The sequence below is a fragment of the Pristiophorus japonicus genome, chromosome 5 (assembly GCF_044704955.1).
Source record: "Pristiophorus japonicus isolate sPriJap1 chromosome 5, sPriJap1.hap1, whole genome shotgun sequence".
In the NCBI taxonomy this organism is placed as follows: Eukaryota; Metazoa; Chordata; class Chondrichthyes; family Pristiophoridae; genus Pristiophorus; species Pristiophorus japonicus.
Window position 1 is genome coordinate 264214591 of NC_091981.1, and position 20075 is coordinate 264234665.

The following is a 20075-nucleotide window of genomic DNA, read 5'->3' on the forward strand; positions in this document are numbered from 1 at the left end:
CCCCTCTAAATCTCCTACCAATTACTTTAAACCTATGCACCCTGGTTGTTGACTCCTCTGTCCAGGGATCCTTTCTATCCACTCAATCTTGGTGCCTCATAATTTTATACAACTCAATAAGGTCTCCCCTCAGCCTCCTCTATTCTAAAGAAAACAACCCCAGCCCTATCCAATCTTTCCTCATAGGTAAAATTCTCCAGTCCAGGCAACATCTTCGTAAATCTCCTCCATACCCGCTCTAGTGCAATCTCATCTTTCCTGTAATGTGGCAACCAGAACTGCATGCAGTACTCCAGCTGTGGCCTAACTAGTGTTTTATACAATTCAAGCATAACCTCCCTGCTCTTGTATTCTATGCCTCAGCTAATAAAGGCAAGTATTCCATATGCCTTCTTAACCACCTTATGTACCTGGCTTGCATCCTTCAGAGATCTGTGGACATGCACTCCTAGGTCCCTTTGTTCCTCTACACTTTTCAGTGTCCTATCATTTAATGTGTATTCTCTGGCCTTGTTAGCCCTCCCCAAATGTATTACCTCACACTTCTCTGGATTAAATTCCATTTGCCACTGTCCTGCCTGTTGTGTATCTGTAAAGCATGCCCTCCCATGTTCCGCTGGAAGATCGCTGCAGCCGACCGAATTCCAAACGGGTATCTGTTGTAGATGAACAGTCCCTTGTGCGTGTTGATGCAGGTGAGGCCCTTCGAAGACTCCTCAGGTCGAGCTTGGTAAACATCTTGCCTCCTGCCAGCGTCGCAAATAGGTCGTCTGCCTTAGGTAGCGGGTATTGATCCTGTAGCGAGAAACGATTAATAGTTACTTTATAATCGCCACAAATCCTGACCGTGCCATCACTTTTGAGTACAGGAACAATCTGGCTGGCCCACTCGCTGAATTCCACTGGGGAGATGATGCCCTCGTGTTGCAGCCTGTCCAGCTCGATTTCCACGCTCTCCCTCATCATGTGAGTACCGCTCGCTCCTTGTGGTGAATGGGTCGTGCCTCTGGCACCAAGTGGATCTGCACCTTCGCCCTGGAAAAGTTTCCAATGCCTGACTCAAAAAGGGAAGGACATTTGTTGAGTACCTGGGTACATGAGGCCTTATCGACATGTGATAGCGCTCGGATGTCATCCCAGTTCCAGCTAATTTTGCCCAGCCAGCTCCTTCCAAGCAATATGGGGCCATCGCCCGGGACAATCCAGAGTGGCAGTTCGTGCACCGTGCCCTCGTAGGTGACCTTGACCATGGCGCTGCCCAGGACAGTGATAAGCTCTTTGGTGTACGTTCTCAGTTTCGTCTGGATGGGGCTCAGGGCTGGTCTGAATGCCTTATTGCACCACAGTCTCTCAAACATCTTTTTACTCCTGATGGATTGGGTAAGCCATTCAATTTTACGTTTAGCATTATAGGTGGACATTTCGTCGAAAATGTGTGCACCCCGTGTACTTCAGCATCTGCTTCCTCTCTCTGAGGCTTGAAATTGCTTTGATCCACCATGGACCGATCTTCCTCTGCCACGTTGTGGTTAGCAGGTTTTGCAGAGCTTGCAGCTCGTTTGCAAACTCGTTGGAGGTGCCACATTGTTCCACAGCTCTTGCAAACATACCCTTTGAAGCGGCATGAATAGGCTGAATGGAGGCCTCCACAATGCCAACAAGGTGTGAATTGCCTTGCATTCATACTTTGTTGGGGACTCTGAGTCATCTGGGTCACCTGAGGCCTGCTGGCAGTTGCTGACTTGTGGGTTCTGCCCTGTATATTTCTGCTCGCAAACACAGTTCCAGTTAATTTATGAACATTGCTAGCACTTGTGTGCTGAGAGATTTGTTTGGTATTATCACTGGTGGACACAAACGCCTGTGCTATCGCAATGGCCTTACTGAGGGTCGGTGTCTCTGCATTCAAAAGTTTTCGTAGGATGGTCTCGTGGCCAATGCCCAGCACAAAAAGTCTCTGAGCATTTGCTCCAGGTAGCCATCAAACTCACATTGTCCTGCAAGTCGCTTTAGCTTGGCAACGTAGCTCACCACTTCCTGACCTTCAGATCGCTGGCACGTGTAGAACCGATACCTCGCCATCAGCACGCTCTCCCTCGGGTTAAGATGCTTCCAAACCAGTGTACACAGTTCCTCATACGACTTATCTGTGGGTTTCAATGGAGCCAGAAGATTCTTCATGAGGCTGTAGGTCGGTGCCCCGCAGACTGTGAGGAGGACCGCTCTCTTTTTTGCAGCGCTTCCTTCTCCGTCCAGCTCGTTGGCTACAAATTACTGGTCTAGCCATTCGACATAGGCTTCCCAGTCCGCACCCTCCGAGAACTTCTCCAGGATGCCCACAGTTTGCTGCATCTTTGTGTTGGATTCGTATACTCGTCGCCAGTTATTGTATTCCTAACACAGATGAGGCTGCACACAGGGAGGTTAAAGTAACAGTGACCTCAGTCTTTAATAAGACACTCCAGAGTGAGGAACAGGCCTTTGGGGCCGGCTTATATACAGTGTTCCCAAGGGATGCTGGGATCCCTTGGGACTTCAAGAGATGAGCTCCCTGGTGGCGGAACATGGGAGTGCATGTTTTACAGATACACAACACTGCCCACCTGACCAGTTCATTGATTTCTTCCTGCAGTCTACAGCTTTTTTCTTCATTATCAACACACAGCCGATTTTAGTATCATCTGCAAACTTCTTAATCATAACCCCAACATTCAAGTCATTGATGTATACCACAAAAAGCAAGGGACCTGGTACTGAGCCCTGCAGAACCTCACTGGAAGCAGCCTTCTAATCACAAAAACACCCATCAAACATTACCCTTTGCTTCCTGCCTCTGAGCGAATTTTGCATCCAACATGCCACTTTGGATCCCATGGGCTTTTATTTTCATGGCCAGTCTATCATCTGGGACTTATCAAAAGCCTTGCTAAAATCCATGTACACGACATCAATCAGACTACCCTCATCGACCCTCCTTGTTACCGCCTCAAAAAATTAAATCAAGTTCGTCAGACACAACCTTCCCTTAAATCCATGCTGACTGTCCTTGATTAATCCGTGTCTTTCTAAATGAAGATTTATCCAGTCCCTCAGAATTTTTTCCAATAATTTTCCCACCACTGAGGTTAGGCTGACTGGCCTGTAATTACTCAGTCTATTCCATTCTCCCTTTTTAAACAAAGGTACAACATCAGCAGTCCTCCAGTCCCTTGGCACCACACCTGTAGCCAGAGAGGACTGGAAAATGGTCAGAGCCTCTGTTATTTCCTTTTTTGCTTCTCTTAACAACTTGCGATAAATTTCATCCGGGCCTGGGGATGTATCGATTTTCAAAGTTGCTAAGCCCCTTAATACTTTCTCTCTCACTATGTTTATTTCATCTAATATTTCACACTCCTCGTCCCTGATTGCAATGTCTGCATCGTCCCTCTCTTTTGTGAAAACAGACACAAAGTATTCATTAAGAACCATGTCCACGTCTTCCGTCGCCACACACAGACTACCTTTATGGTCTCTAATAGGCCTTACTCTTTCCTTAGTTATCGTTTTGCTCTTAATGTATTTATAAAACAGAGATGCTGTCCTTGTTCGAATATGAACTCATGTAAATAGTTGCACGTGGGTGTGGGTGAGAATGTTTCAAGGGGTCTGGTTTCAGTTACTCTTTGCTGTGGATGATGGCGTTCTTTTTTGTTTCTTTACAGCACACTATGGTTTTTGTTTTCAATAAAATTGCTTTTAATTTGTCACATTTTTGTCTTGCCATTTATATACACGGAAAGTGAGGCGGGATTCTTCAGCAGATCGTCAGGTCATTCCTGGCCATTCGGCACATCTTGAGTCACTCACTGGAATCGATGCGCGATGAGTCTCTGACGAGCTGCCCTTTTAGCCACAACAGTGTCAGGCTGCCTCCTCCTTGGCTGAAGCTCCTCATCTTCCCCCTCATCGTCATCATCCTCCTGAGGTGGAGCTGCCATCCCTGCTGGTAATGGCTGGTACTTCATGATGGCCAGGTTGTGCAGCATGCAACACACACCAGTGAAGATGGGGACTCCACCAGGTGAGTGCTGAAATGACCCTCCAGAGCAGTCAAGGCAGCGGAAACGCCGCTTCACAACCCCGATAGTTTGCTCTATAATTGTCAAACCTCCGGTGAGCTGGCCCCCTGCTTTCCCCTTCCCCGTGGCATTGCTGCAGTTCACTGGTTCCCGGAGCATCAGCCACCTCCATCTCCCCGACCACACCTTCGCCAAAAAGCTGCTGGCCCTGCTCTCTGAGGACGATGGATCCTCTGTCACATCCAGAGAGGTGACCTCTGCCTCCTCCTCCTCCTCTGCACCATCAGTCGCAGTGGAAGGTCGACGTGCAGGCCCCTGGCCGTCTGAGTCAGCGTCTGACAGCACAAAACCAGAGAGTGGTTACCTGCAGGGAGCAGGAAAGGCGTTGGGAAATGCCAGTCTCATGGAAAGTGCTGGAGGATTGTGGTGTCGGGGCTAAGTGGCCTGCTAGAGGCTGCAAAGGAACTCAACACACCGTCACTGTCCCGAGGGGGCTCAGCCTCACCCATCGCCACCACACCCACTTGTGCGCCCATCAGGGCCGAGGTGCGTTCCTCCACCCCAGTTAGGGGTTGCACTTCAGAGTCCCCTCCTCCAGTCTGCATCTGGTCTCTTCTATTCTGTGCGAGCTTGACCTGCAAGATTAAAGAGAACGTCTGAGTTAGTGCTCTTCTATCCGTCAGTCCGAAGTGACTTACATAGTTCAGAACATGTTAGTGTATGAGAGACTTTAAAGGTGGATGTAACTTCCATTAGCTGCGAGAACTTGGTGTGGCAATGCTTGAGTGAGGGGGGGCGAGGACCTAACAGTTACTGTGAGGATAGCGTCTTCCAGACACATATGAAGACCGAGGAGGTAACAAGATGAGAGAAGGGTCTCCAGAATGGAGTAGGAAGGTTAACAGCGCATGCAGGCCCTTGGACTGGGTGAGGCTGCAAATGTGAACGCTGCATCTGGCCTCACCCACGTAGAGCATGGGGTCAGACACATTACATTGAGGAGAGACTGCACATTGAGCTCAGAGCATGACATGCTCAGGTTAATGTAAAATGTACTCCCCCTCAGCAACAGAGTCTTGTCCATCCACTTCCTGCGACATTGGGTCACTGTCCTGGGCACCGCGTCACTCGCTGACACTAATTCAGCGACTTCCCACCAGAGCCTACGAGATGTTTGGGCCTGTGGCCTCCTTCCAGCCTCCGTGCTCTCGCTGCCTCTCTGGGGTATCAAGCAGTGTATCGACAGCGGCGGTGTCCGAGAAGTGGTGAGCGCGCTGGCGAGCTGCTGCTGCCTCTGCCATCGTCACCCTGTGAGTGAGTATGTCGGAAGGGTAGATAGGCACAAGGGGGTGCCACGCCCAATCATCGCCTCAATTGAATCCAGGTGGCGGCAGTGTGTCTGTGGCCCAGATATTGCTGCCTCACTTACCTCCATTTACCGCCTCCAGAGCGTGATCGTGCAACGCCTGATTTAACTCTGCAATCCCCTTTTCAGGTGGGAAAACTTAATTTTGCGGTTGGGGGCGGCAACTGCTGCCTGCCGATAAAATTTCCATTCAGGCGGTGACATTCAGAAGGCTTCAAAAACGGCGGGACTGAATTTCAACCTCCAAGTATTCAACCCCTGGTTTTAGCTCTGCTCAGTCTTTCACACTAGCTGTTTTAACTTAAATTGTAATTCAGAGTTTCTTTTCTCAATTCTGGATGCACAATCTTAAATTAAAATGAATTTACCCAATCAACGTTTATTCACACGTTTATGCAACTTAGAAGTAGAATTTCTAATGATTCAAAAGATTGCTTATTTCTGGTTTGCTCAACATTGCGGAGACGTGGCTCCAGGATGATCAGGGCTGGGAACTCAACATCCAGGGGTATTCAACATTCAGGAAAGATAGAATAAAAGGAAAAGGAGGTGGGGTAGCATTGCTGGTTAAGGAGCAAATTAAGGCAATAGTTCGGAAGGACATTAGCTTGGATGATGTGGAATCTATATGGGTAGAGCTGCAGAATACCAAAGGACAAAAAACATTAGTGGGAGTTGTGTACAGACCTCCAAACAGTAGTAGTGATGTTGGGGAGGGCATCAAACATGAAATTAGGGGTGCGTGCAATAAAGGTGCAGCAGTTATAATGGGTGACTTTAATATGCACATAGATTGGGTTAACCAAACTGGAAGTAATACGGTAGAGGAGGATTTCCTGGAGTGCATAAGGGATGGTTTTTTAGACCAATATGTCGAGGAACCAACTAGGGGGGAGGCCATCTTAGACTGGGTGTTGTGTAATGAGAGAGGATTAATTAGCAATCTCGTTGTGCGAGGCCCCTTGGGGAAGAGTGACCATAATATGGTGGAATTCTGCATTAGGATGGAGAATGAAACAGTTAATTCAGAGACCATGGTCCAGAACTTAAAGAAGGGTAACTTTGAAGGTATGAGGCGTGAATTGGCTAGGATAGATTGGCGAATGATACTGAAGGGGTTGACTGTGGATGGGCAATGGCAGACATTTAGAGACCGCATGGATGAACTACAACAATTGTACATTCCTGTCTGTCGTAAAAATAAAAAAGGGAAGGTGGCTCAACTGTGGCTATCAAGGGAAATCAGGGATAGCATTAAAGCCAAGGAAGTGGCATACAAATTGGCCAGAAATAGCAGCGAACCCGGGGACTGGGAGAAATTTAGAACTCAGCAGAGGAGGACAAAGGGTTTGATTAGGGCAGGGAAAATGGAGTACGAGAAGAAGCTTGCAGGGAACATTAAGACGGATTGCAAACGTTTCTATAGATATGTAAAGAGAAAAAGGTTAGTAAAGACAAACGTAGGTCCCCTGCAGTCAGAATCAGGGGAAGTCATAACGGGGAACAAAGAAATGGCGGACCAATTGAACAAGTACTTTGGTTCGGTATTCAGTGAGGAGGACACAAACAACCTTCCGGATATAAAAAGGGGTCGGAGGGTCTAGTAAGGAGGAGGAACTGAGGGAAATCCTTATTAGTCGGGAAATTGTGTTGGGGAAATTGATGGGATTGAAGGCCGATAAATCCCCAGGGCCTGATGGACTGCATCCCAGAGTACTTAAGGAGGTGGCCTTAGAAATAGTGGATGCATTGACAGTCATTTTCCAACATTCCATTAACTCTGGATCAGTTCCTATGGAGTGGAGGGTAGCCAATGTAACCCCACTTTTTAAAAAAGGAGGGAGAGAGAAAACAGGGAATTACAGACCGGTCAGCCTGACATCGGTAGTGGGTAAAATGATGGAATCAATTATTAAGGATGTCATAGCTGTGCATTTGGAAAGAGGTAATATGATAGGTCCAAGTCAGCATGGACTTGTGAAAGGGAAATCATGCTTGACAAATCTTCTGGAATTTTTTGAGGATGTTTCCTGTAGAGTGGACAAGGGAGAACCAGTTGATGTGGTATATTTGGACTTTCAGAAGGCTTTCGACAAGGTCCCACACAAGAGATTAATGTGCAAAGTTAAAGCACATGGGATTGGGGGTAGTGTGCTGACATGGATTGAGAACTGGTTGTCAGACAGGAAGCAAAGAGTAGGAGTAAATGGGGACTTTTCAGAATGGCAAGCAGTGACTAGTGGGGTACCGCAAGGTTCTGTGCTGGGGCCCCAGCTGTTTACACTGTACATTAATGATTTAGACGAGGGGATTAAATGTAGTATCTCCAAATTTGCGGATGACACTAAGTTGGGTGGCAGTGTGAGCTGCAAGGAGGATTCTATGAGGCTGCAGAGCGACTTGGATAGGTTAGGTGAGTGGGCAAATGCATGGCAGATGAAGTATAATGTGGATAAATGTGAGGTTATCCACTTTGGTGGTAAAAGCAGAGAGACAGACTATTATCTGAATGGTGACAGATTAGGAAAAGGGGAGGTGCAAAGAGACCTGGGTGTCATGGTACATCAGTCATTGAAGGTTGGCATGCAGGTACAGCAGGCGGTTAAGAAAGCAAATGGCATGTTGGCCTTCATAGCGAGGGGATTTGAGTACAAGGGCAGGGAGGTGTTGCTACAATTGTACAGGGCCTAGGTGAGGCCACACCTGGAGTACTTTGTACAGTTTTGGTCTCCTAACCTGAGGAAGGACATTCTTGCTATTGAGGGAATGCAGCGAAGGTTCACCAGACTGATTCCCGGGATGGCGGGACTGACCTATCAAGAAAGACTGGATCAACTGGGCTTGTATTCACTGGAGTTCAGAAGAATGAGAGGGGACCTCATAGAAACGTTTAAAATTCTGACGGGGTTAGACAGGTTAGATGCAGGAAGAATGTTCCCAATGTTGGGGAAGTCCAGAACCAGGGGACACAGTCTAAGGATAAGGGGGAAGCCATTTAGGACTGAGATGAGGAGGAATTTCTTCACCCAGAGAGTGGTGAACCTGTGGAATTCTCTATCACAGAAAGTTGTTGAGGCCAATTCACTAAATATATTCAAAAAGGAGTTAGATGAAGTCCTTACTACTAGGGGAATCAAGGGGTATGGTGAGAAAGCAGGAATGGGGTACTGAAGTTGCATGTTTAGCCATGAACTCATTGAATGGCGGTGCAGGCTAGAAGGGCCGAATGGCCTACTCCTGCACCTATTTTCTATGTTTCTATGTTTCTATTGTTTGAATTCGTCACCCTTAATTCTGTCGCCTTTTGAAACGAATCCATGTCTGGACTGCTCAAAAATGACACTGATTTCTTATCTCTGGTTCTTTCCCGTTTGGATTTGGCCCCTATTGGAGGTGACCAGTCTCCCCTATGTTTCCTTCCATTGATTCCTGCAATGGGTTATGAACTCAAAGTGCCAAAATCTATGAGATATTCCCTGGTCGCGAGCCAAGAAACATTCACACACACACTCAGAAACGTGTTCCCTATTTTTTAAATGAAACAAAACATGCTGAAGACACTTCCCCGATTTCTTCCTCACAGCAATCCTATATCTTTAACTTTGGCTGTGGGCTTTTTAACTTCTCTCTCCTTTCCCCGAACTCCTTTTGTTACACATCAAGTGTTCAACGTAGGGTTTTTATTAGCTGCTATTTACGCCACAAACGTTTCAGGCAATGCCACGTCTAGAGGTAAGGCAACCTGCAGCAGTAGAAAAGCATCCTCATCTGTCAAGGCGTCTGCCTGCTGTCACAATCGAACTTTCATCACAGGCAATCCCTCAAAATCGGGAAGACTTGCTTCCATTCGAAAAGTGAGTTCTCAGGTGATTGAACAGTCCAATACGGGAATTACAGTCTCTGTTACAGGTGAGACAGGCAGTCATTGGAGGAAAGAGTGAGTGGGGAGCCTGGTTTGCCGCATGCTCCTTCCGCTGCCTGCGCTGGTTTTCTGCATGCTCTCGACGATGTGACTCTAGGGGCCAAATGGCCTACTCCTGCTCCTAATTCTTATGTTCTTATGAATCCCTCCAATCAGCAGAGGAGGACAAAGGGTTTAATTAGGAAGGGGAAAATAGATTACGAGAGTAAGCTTGCTGGGAACATAAAAACTGACTGCAAAAGCTTCTATAGATATGTGAAGAGAAAAAGATTAGTGAAGACAAACGTAGGTCCCTTGCAGTTAGACTCAGGTAAATTTATAATGTGGAACAAAGAAATGGCAGACCAATTGAACAAATACTTTGGTTCTGTCTTCACGAAGGACGACACAAATAACCTTCCGGATGTACTCAGGGACCGAGGGTCTAGCGAGAAGGAGGAACTGAAGGATATCCTTATTAGGCGGGAAATTGTGTTGGGGAAATTGATGGGATTGAAGGCCGATAAATCCCCGGGGCCTGATTGTCTGCATCCCAGAGTACTTAAGGAAGTGGCCCTAGAAATAGTGGATGCATTGGTGATCATTTTCCAACAGTCTATCGACTCTGAATCAGTTCCTATGGACTGGAGGGTAGCTAATGTAACACCACTTTTTAAAAAAGGAGGGAGAGAGAAAACGGGTAAATATAGACCAGTTAGCCTGACATCAGTAGTGGGGAAAATGTTGGAATCAATTATTAAGGATGAAATAGCAGTGCATTTGCAAAGCAGTGACAGGTTTGGTCCAAGTCATCATGGATTTATGAAAGGGAAATCATGTTTGACAAATCTTCTGGAATTTTTTGAGGATGTAACTAGTAGAGTGGACAAGGGAGAACCAGTGGATGTGGTGCATTTGGACTTTCAAAAGGCCTTTGACAAGGTCCCACATAAGAGATTGGTGTGAAAATTCAAAGCACATGGTATTGGGGGTAATGTACTGGCGTGGATAGAGAATTGGTTGGCAGACAGGAAGCAGAAAGTCGGGATAAACGGGTCCTTTTCGGAATGGGAGGCAGTGACGAGTGGAGTGCCGCAGGGCTCAGTGCTGGGACCCCAGCTCTTTACAATATACATTAACGATTTAGATGAAGGAATTGAGTGTAATATCTCCAAGTTTGCACATGACACTAAACTGGGTGGCAGTGTGAGCTGTGAGGAGGACGCTAAGAGGCTGCAGGGTGATTTGGACAGGTTAGGTGAGTGGGCAAATGCATGACAGATGCAGTATAATGTGAATAAATGTGAGGTTATCCACTTTGGTGGCAAAAACACGAAGGCAGATTATTATCTGAATGGTGGCAGATTAGGAAAAGGGTAGGTGCAATGAGACCTGGGTGTCATGGTTCATCAGTCATTGAAAGTTGACATGCAGGTACAGCAGGCAGTGAAGAAGGCAAATGGCATGTTGGCCTTCATAGCTAGGGGATTTGAGTATAGGAGCAGGGAGGTCTTACTGCAATTGTACAGGACCTTGGTGAGGCCTCACCTGGAATATTGTGTTCAGTTTTGGTCTCCTAATCTGAGGAAGGACGTTCTTGCTATTGAGGGAGTGCAGCGAAGGTTCACCATACTGATTCCAGGGATGGGTGGACTGACATATGAGGAGAGACTGGATCAACTGGGCCTTTATACACTGGAGTTTAGAAGGATGAGAAGGGATCTCATAGAAACGTATAAGATTTTGACGGGACTGGACAGGTTAGATGCGGGAAGGATGTTCCCGATGTTGGGGAAGTCCAGAACCAGGGGACACAGTCTTAGGATAAGGGGTAGGCCATTTAGGACTGAGATGAGGAGAAACGTCTTCACTCAGAGAGTTGTTAACCTGTGGAATTCCCTGCCGCAGAGAGTTGTTGATGCCAGTTCATTGGATATATTCAAGAGGGAGTTAGATATGGCCCTTACAGCTAAAGGGATCAAGGGGTATGGAGAGAAAGCAGGAAAGGGGTACTGAGGTCAATGATCAGCCATGATCTTATTGAATGGTGGTGCAGGCTCGAAGGGCCGAATGGCCTAATCCTGCACCTATTTTCTATGTTTCTATGTTAATCTGTCACATTTCTAAAACGGCTCTATTCAAAGTCAAAATGGCATCCTTTGTGACTGTGACAAAGGCAAACTATCCCTCCTCATCCTTCTTGACTTATCTGCAGCTTTTAACACGCTTGGCCACTCTATCCTTTTCTAACGCCTCTCCACCATCGTCCAGCTGGGTGGGACTGCACTCGCCTGGCTACATTCTTATCTATCAAATTGTAGCCAGAGAATTACCTGCAACAGCTTCTCTTACCGCCCCTGCATCGTTACCTCTGGTGTCCCACAAGGATCTATCCTTGGCCCCCTTTTTCTCATCTACATGTTGCCCCTTGGCGACATCATCCGGAAAGACAGCGTCTGTTTCCACATTTACGCTGATGACACCCAGCTCTACCTCACTACCACTTCTCTCGACCCTTCCACGGTCTCTAAATTGTCAGACTGCTTGGCCAGCATCCAGTTCTGGATGAGCAGAAATTTTCTCCAATTGAATATTGGGAATACTGAAGCCATTATTTTCAGTCCCCGTCACAAACTGCGTTCCCTAGCCACTGACTCCATTCCTCTCCCAACTTTTGTCTGGGGCGGAACCAGACTGTTTGCAACCTTGGTGTCGTATTTGACCCTGAAATGAGCTTTCAACCACATATCAGCATCATAGCTAAGAACGCCTATTTCCACCTCCATAACATCACCCATCTCCGCCCTTGCCTCAGCTCATCCCGTGTAATGAGACAGGATTAATAAATGATCTCCTAGTAAAGGATCCTCTAGGAATGAGTGACCATAACATGGTTGAATTTCAAATTCAGTTGGAGGGTGAGAAAGTTGGATCTCAAACCAGTGTCCTAAGCTTAAACAAAGGAGATTACAAAGATATGAAGGCAAAGTTGGCTAAAGTGGACTGGGAAAATAGACTAAAGTGTGGGTTGGTTGATGAGCAGTGGCAAACATTTAAGTAGATATTTCATAACTCTCAACAAAAATATATTCCAATGAGCAGGAAAGACTGTAAGAGAAGGGATAACCATCCGTGGCTAACTAAAGAAATAAGGTATGGTATTAAATTGAAAACAAGGGCATACAAAGTGGCCAAGACTAGTGAGAGGCCAGAGGGTTGGGAAACTTTTAAAAGCCAGCAAAGAACGACTAAAAAATTATAGAGAGGGAAGATAGATTATGAAAGCAAACTAGCACAAAATATAAAAACAGATAGTAAGAGTTTCTACAGGTACATAAAAAGGAAAAGAGTGGCTAAAGTAAATGTTGGTCTATAAGAGGATGAGACTGGGGAATAAATAATGGGGAACAGGGAAATGGCAGAAACTTTGAACAAATACTTTGTATCGGTCTTCATGGTAGAAGGCTACAGTTGTACAGGGCCTTGGTGAGGCCACACCTGGAATATTGTGTACAGTTTTGGTCTCCTAACTTGAGGAAGGACATTCTTGCTATTGAGGGAGTGCAGCGAAGGTTCACCAGACTGATTCCCGGGATGGCGGGACTGACCTATCAAGAAAGATTGGATCAACTGGGCTTGTATTCACTGGAGTTCAGAAGAATGAGAGGGGACCTCATAGAAACGTTTAAAATTCTGACGGGTTTAGACAGGTTAGATGCAGAAAGAATGTTCCCAATGTTGGGGAAGTCCAGCACCAGGGGTCACAGTCTGAGGATAAGGGGTAAGCCATTTAGGACCGAGATGAGGAGAAACTTCTTCACCCAGAGAGTGGTGAACCTGTGGAATTCTCTACCACAGAAAGTAGTTGAGGCCAATTCACTAAATATATTCAAAAGGGAGTTAGATGAAGTCCTTACTACTCGGGGGATCAAGGGTTATGGCGAGAAAGCAGGAAGGGGGTACTGAAGTTTCATGTTCAGCCATGAACTCATTGAATGGCGGTGCAGGCTAGAAGGGCTGAATGGCCTGCTCCTGCACCTATTTTCTATGTTTCTATGTTTCTATGTAAGACACTAAAACCATCCCAATAGTGGATAATCAACGGGCTATAGGGAGGGAGGAACTTAATACAATCACTATCACTAAAGAAGTAGTACACGATAAAATAATGGGACCAGAGGTGGACAAGTGCCCTGAACCTGATGGCTTGCATCCTAGGGTCTTAAAGTGGCTGCAGAGATAGTGGATGCTTTGATTGTAATCTACCAAAATTCCCTGGATTTTGAGGAGATCCCAGTGGATTGGAAAATCACAAATGTAACGCCCCTATTTAAAAAAGGAGGCAGACAGAAAGGAGGAAACTATAGACCAGTTAGCCTAACATCTGTCATTGGGAAAATGCTGGAGTCCGTTATTAAGGAAGCAGTCGCGGGACATTTGGAAAAGCATAATTCAATCAAGCAGAGTCAGCATGGTTTTATGAAGGGAAATTATGTTTGACAAATTTGCTGGAGTTGTTTGAGGATGTAACTAGCAGGGTGGATAAGGGGGAACCAGTGGATATGGTGTAGTTGGATTTCCAGTAGGCATTCGATAAGGTGCCACATAAAAGGTTACTGCACAAGATAAAAGTTTACGGAGTTGGGGGTAATATACTAGCATGGATAGAGGATTGACTAGCGAACAGAAAACAGAGAGTCGGGATAAATGGGTCATTTTCCGATTGGCAAACAGTAACTAGTAGGGTGCCACGGGGATCAGTGCTGGGGCCTTAACTATTTACAATCTATATTAATTACTTGGATGAAGGGACTGAGTGTAATGTAGCTAAGTTTGCTGATGATACATCATCATCATTTCATAGGCAGTCCCTCAAAATCGAGGAAGACTTGCTTCCACTCCAAAAGTGAGTTCTCAGGTGACTGAACAGTCCAATACTGGAATTATAGTCTCTGTCACAGGTGGGACAGACAGTTGTTGAAGGAAAGGATGGGTGGGGAATCTGGTTTGCCGCAAGCTCCTTCCGCTGCCTGCGCTTGTTTTCTGCATGCTCTCGGCGACGAGACTCGAGGTGCTCAGCGCCCTCCCGGATGCTCTTATCCACTTAGGGCGGACTTTGGCCAGGGGCTCCCAGGTATTGGTGATGATACAAAGATGGGTGGGAAAGCAAATTGTGAGATGGGCATAATAAATCTGCAAAGAGATATAGTCAGGCTAAGTGAGTGGGCACAAATTTGGCAGATGCAGTATAATGTGGGAAACTGTGAGGTTATCCACTTTGGTAGAAAAAATAGAAAAGCAAATTATAATTTAAATGGAGAAAAATTGCAAAGTGCTGCAGTACAGAGGGACCTGGGGGTCCTTGTGCATGAAACACAAAAAGTTAGTATGCAGGTACAGCAAGTAAACAGAAAGGCAAATGGAATGTTGGTCTTTATTGCGAGGGAAATGGAGTATAAAAGCAGAGAAGTCCTGTTACAGGGTATTGGTGAGGCCACACCTCGAGTACTGTGTACAGTTTTGGTCTCCATATTTAAGGAAGGATATACTTGCACTGGAGACTGTTCAGAGAATGTTTAGTCGGTTGATTCCGGAGATGAGGGTTTGACTTATGAGGATAGGTTCAGTAGGTTGTGCCTATACACATTGGAGTTCAGAAGAATGAGAGGTGATCTTATTGAAACAAATAAGATAATGAGGGGGCTCGATAATGTGGCTACAGAGAGGATATTTCCACTCATAGGAGAAACTAAAACGAGGGGCATCATTTCAGAATAAGGGGCCGCCCATTTAAAACTGAGATGAGGAGAAATTTCTTCTCTCAGAGGATTGTAAATCTGTGGAATTCTCTACCCCAGAGAGCTGTGGAGGCTGTGTCATTGAATATATTTAAGGCGGAGATAGACAGACTTTTGAGCAATAAGAGAATAAGGGGTTATAGGGAGCGGGCAGGGAAGTGGAGCTGAGTCCATAATCAGATTATGATCTTATTAAATGGCAGAGCAGGCTTGAGGGGCCAAATGGCCTACTCGTGCTCCTATTTCTTATCTTACGTTCATCCACTGCTGAAGCCCTCATCCATGCCTTTGTATCCTCAAGACTTGAATATTCCAACACACACCTATGATGATGACCCTACGTAAGCTAGAGGTGATCCAAAACTTGGCTGCCCGTATCCTAACTCGCAACAAGTTCCGCTCACCCATCACCCATGTGCTCGCTGACCGACTTTGGCTCCCGGTTAAGCAACTCCTCGATTTCAAAATTCTCATCCTTATTTTCAAATCACTCCATGGCCTCGTTCCTCCCTATCTCTGTAAACTCCTTCAGCTGCACAACCCCCCCGAGATGTCTGCGCTCTTCTAATTCTGCCCCTTGAGCAAATTGATTATAATCGCTCAACAATTGGTGGCCGTGACTTCTGTTGCCTGTATGTACAGAATCACCATGAGTATGAATGGGAATACCCCCCAAAATACAGATACACTCAAATAAATGTAAATAAAATTCACATATTAGAAATTATTCATAATGACATTTAATTAACTATTTTAAACAAAAGTTTAATTTTTTTTTAAAAATTGACATATTTTAAAGTGTCTAAAAAGAAACATACCTTATTTCACAGGTTTTAAAATTGATAAATTATTGAAAAAAATTTATTTTTCCTATCCTTTAAAAGTCTTACGTAAGAATTTCATGGGCATTCGCTGGGCAGAAATTGGAACTCTCTGCCTGCGGAGGCCCTTTTACCTGCGATCTGTCAAGAAGATTCTTGATTCCAGAAGATCGCAAGTTCCGGTTTTTAGTGCATGCACTTCACATGCCTAAACCCGGAACGTGCGCGGCCTCTACAGGCACGTGCGCACCTCGTAAGCACCCCTATGACCGCAAATTATGGCCCATAATCTAAACTGATACTTCAGTGCAGTACTGAAGGAGTACATCTTTCAGATGAGATGTTAAACCAGAGGATTGTAAAAGCTGCCAGAAGAAGAGCTGGGGAGTTATCCCTGGTGTCCTGGCCAATATTTATCCCTCAACCAACATCACTAAACAGATTGTCTAGTCATTGCTGTTTTAGAGAGCTTGCTGCGCACAAATTGGCTGCTGTGTTTCCTGACCTTACAATAGTGACTACACTTCAAATGCACTTAATTGGCTGTGAAGTGCTTTGGGACTTCCTGAGTCCATGAAAAACGCTATAGAAATGCAAGTTCTTTCATGAAAAAGTTGTGTACCCAGATGATGGCACATTTCCAGCATCTTAATCAAATTGCATTTTATTGAAGGCTAATTATGACTTTATGTATTCTCACCACCAGATGTCTTACTGAGAATTGTTATCAAGAATTTTTATAAGCTTTCCACGTTATCATTGTGCAGTTAAAGAGAATCATTCACATCAAAGGTATAGTGTCAGTGGTGTTCCTGATGTTTAATTACTTCTTTCCCTCAAAGTCGGGAGGAAAAATATGTTTCGTTCACCTTCAAGGCCAAACTGAAAGAATGTTGTTTTTAATCAAATGCTATTATGAGTTTTTGAAAGGCCATGGTAGTAGATAACATTCTCCAAAAGATGCTGGGACACAACTCTTGTTATCATGTTTGAAGCTCCATGCTTTTGAAAATGCACCAGTCAAAGAAAGAAGGAAAGACTTGCTTTCATATAGCGGCTTTCATGACCTCAAGACGTCCCAAATGCTTTACAGCCAATGAAATACTTTACAAGAGTAGTTGTAATGTAGGAAATGTGGCAGCCAATTTGCACACACCAACAGCACTAAAAGCGATTTCCTTCCCTCCACCATTGGCGGCCGTGCCTTCAGCTGCCTAGGCCCTAAGCTCTGGAATTCCCTCCCTAAATCTCTCTGCCTCTCTACCTCTGCAGACCGTGTGGTGAAGGTACTCCCAGAATGCTGTTATGGAGGAAGTTCCAGGATTTTGACCCAGCGACAATGAAGAAATCGTGATATATTTCCAAGTCAAGATGGTGTGGAACTTGGAGGGGAACATGGAGGTGATAGTGTTCACATGCGTCTGCTGCCCATGTCCTTTGAGGTGGTAGAGGCTGTGAGTTTTGGAGGTGCTGTCGAACAAGCCTTGGTGATTTGCTGCAGTGCATCTTGTAGAAGGCACACACTGCAGCCACAGTATGCCGGTGGTGGAGGGAGTGAATGTTGAAGGTGGTGGAAGGGGAACCAATCAAGTGGGCTGCTTTGTCCTGGATGGTGTCGAGCTTCTTGAGAGTTGCCATTGCTGCACTCATCCAGACAAGTGGTGAATATTCCATCACACTCCTGCCTTGTGCCTTGTAGATGGTGGAAAAGCTTTGGGGAGTCAGGCCTGCCACAGTATTTATGTGGCTGGTCCAGTTAAGTTTCTGGTCAATGGTGACCCCCAGGATGTTGATGGTGGGGGATTCGGCGATGGTAATGCCGTTGAATGCCGAAGGACAGTGGTTTGACTCTCACTTGTTGGAGATAGTCATTGCCTGGCACTTGTGTGGTGTGAATGTTGACTTGGGTTAATGCACCCCTTTACTCTTCCCTACTTGAAATCCTATAAGTGCTTTTTTACCCCCTCCAATTCCTCATCGGGAGTCGAGCCTGTGTCAGAAAAGACAGTAATAAAGCTAGGGAATACTGGAGGTGCACAAGTTAGCCTAGGAAACTGAAAAGATTGGTGAACTCTTCTGATGAAGGAGCTTTACACTGAATGTTAACCTGGCTTTCTCCTCCACAGGCAAACATGTTCTGCTTCTTATTTCAGATACACCGATTGTTTTAGTAACTGTAGAAAAAATAGGAACATGCATACAATCTAGCTTAATATCCATATTATGTGGAAGGTGGTGCTATTTTTGATGGTAGAGTGCGAATAGTAAATTACTGATGATTTACTCAGAGGGTCCTTTTGAAACCCCACTTAGCCCTGGGATGGGGTAAGATCCCTGAATACATCTTGCGGTCATGGCTCGCAGCCGGTCTCTGCCTGCGGTTGTGCTTGGAGTGGATTTGCTGCTGTCACGCACCTAAAACCTATCCGCCCCGTTTCCATCACAGACCCTGACCGCGCCAGAGGTTGCGAGTGCTGTGTAAAGAAGCAGCCTTGTACCCAGAGTCGGGACATCCGCCGAAATCCATACAGACCGCGGGGGAGGGAGGGGCACCTGCTGATTGAGGGCAACTCAGTCAGTCGCCTGGCTGTTTAGTACAGTACAGGACTCGGTCTGACTTGGGCGTGCTAAACAGAACGAAACAAGCCAAATGCTTAAAAAGTGAGAGAGGGAGAACACGGCGTCGGGGGCGGCAGAGAGAGAGAGGAGAGGGAGAAAGGGAGAGAGAGTGAGAGAGTGAGAGAAGAAGGGAGAGAGAGTGAGGGAAGGAGAGGGGAAGAAAAGAGTGGGAGAGGGGAGGAAGGGGGTGGAGGGAAAGAGGGAGAGGTAGGGAACAAGGGAAAGAGCGAAAAAGAAAGGGGGAGAGAGAAGGGAGAGAGAGGGGGAGGAGGAGAGGGAGTGAGGGAGAGGTGGGGCGAAAGAGAAGGAAAAGAGTGAGAGAAAGGGAGAGAGGGGGAGCAGGAGAGGGAGAGAGTGATGAAGAGGTAGGGAAGAAGGAGGAACGAGTGCGAGAAAGTGAGAGGGAGAGAAAGGGAGAGGGAGAGAAAGGGAGAGAGAAAGTGAGAGGGAGAGAGATAAAGTGAGAGGGAGAGAGAGCGAAAGTGAGAGGGAGAGAAAGTGAGAGAGAGAGAAAGTGAGATGGAGAGAAAGTGAGAGAGAAAGCGAGAGGGAGAGAAAGTGAGAGACAGAGAGAAAGTGAGAGGGAGAGAAAGTGAGAGTGAGAGAAAGGGAGAGAGAGAAAGTGAGAGGGAGAGAAAGTGTGAGAGAGAGATAAAGTGAGAGGGAGAGAAAGGGAGAGAGAGAGAAAGTGCGAGGGAGAGCAGCCGACCTTTCCTGAATGAATCACTTGGAGTTGAATTTGCCTTCAGTGACATTTACAACCGTGCGGCTGCCTGTCGGGAGGTGAAAGTGACTGCTGTCTGCAAACTTCCCCCTTTCCCATTCCGAGATCTGTCTGCGCTGGGTGATCGGATGGTGCTCCTGGCGGGAAAAACTAACATTTCCGAAACTTGACCGAATCGTCATCATGAGGGACATTGTGTTTAAAATCTCCTTCACCTTCTGGTCCTTGGTGTGTGTGAGTATCGGGGCAGGAGCCTCTGTACCCTGTGTGGTAATAAATCGCGGTGCGTGTGATGTTTAGACAGACGGGATACACTGCGCTGACTTTCAAAAGTGAGCGAAGTTTCATTTGGAATTCGATGCAGCCAATTTTACAGCCGAATTTGGTAAAAAAAAGAAATATTGATCTGCCCCACCCCTCCTAATCAATGTATTCTTGTATGTAGCCTAAATCTATTTTGTTGCGGTTAATCTCGGAGCCGGGGATTGTTTGGGGGAATCACATCCAGTAACTGTTAGTTTACATTTCCATCTAACAATTTAAAATTGTTTTTTCATCCCTTCTGCCTTTTATAAGTGTTACAAATTTGTCGGATTTTGCCTGAATTTAGCTTATTTTTAATTACAATTCGGATGCCATTGTTGCAATTAATATATATATAATATAATATTCGATAGCCCTGTGTCGAAATCGGCGGCACATATCCCGGGGATTGCTGGCTGTCTGGGGAACTGGTGCAGATTTAAGTCTTGAGCCCGGGACACCTTTTAATCTGCCGCCCTGTC

The 20075-nt window shown here is 46.0% G+C and overlaps 1 protein-coding gene across 1 annotated transcript in view; it reads left to right on the plus strand.

Moving 5' to 3' along the window:
• Nucleotides 1-19359: 19359 nt before the first annotated feature.
• The window catches only part of vipr2 (vasoactive intestinal peptide receptor 2), a gene marked incomplete at its 5' end in the record, with an annotated part of 192328 nt that continues 191612 nt past the window's right edge, over nt 19360-20075 (plus strand). The window contains 1 exon segment of the mRNA XM_070880248.1: nt 19360-19524. Coding sequence (XP_070736349.1) covers nt 19360-19524 — 165 coding nt within the window.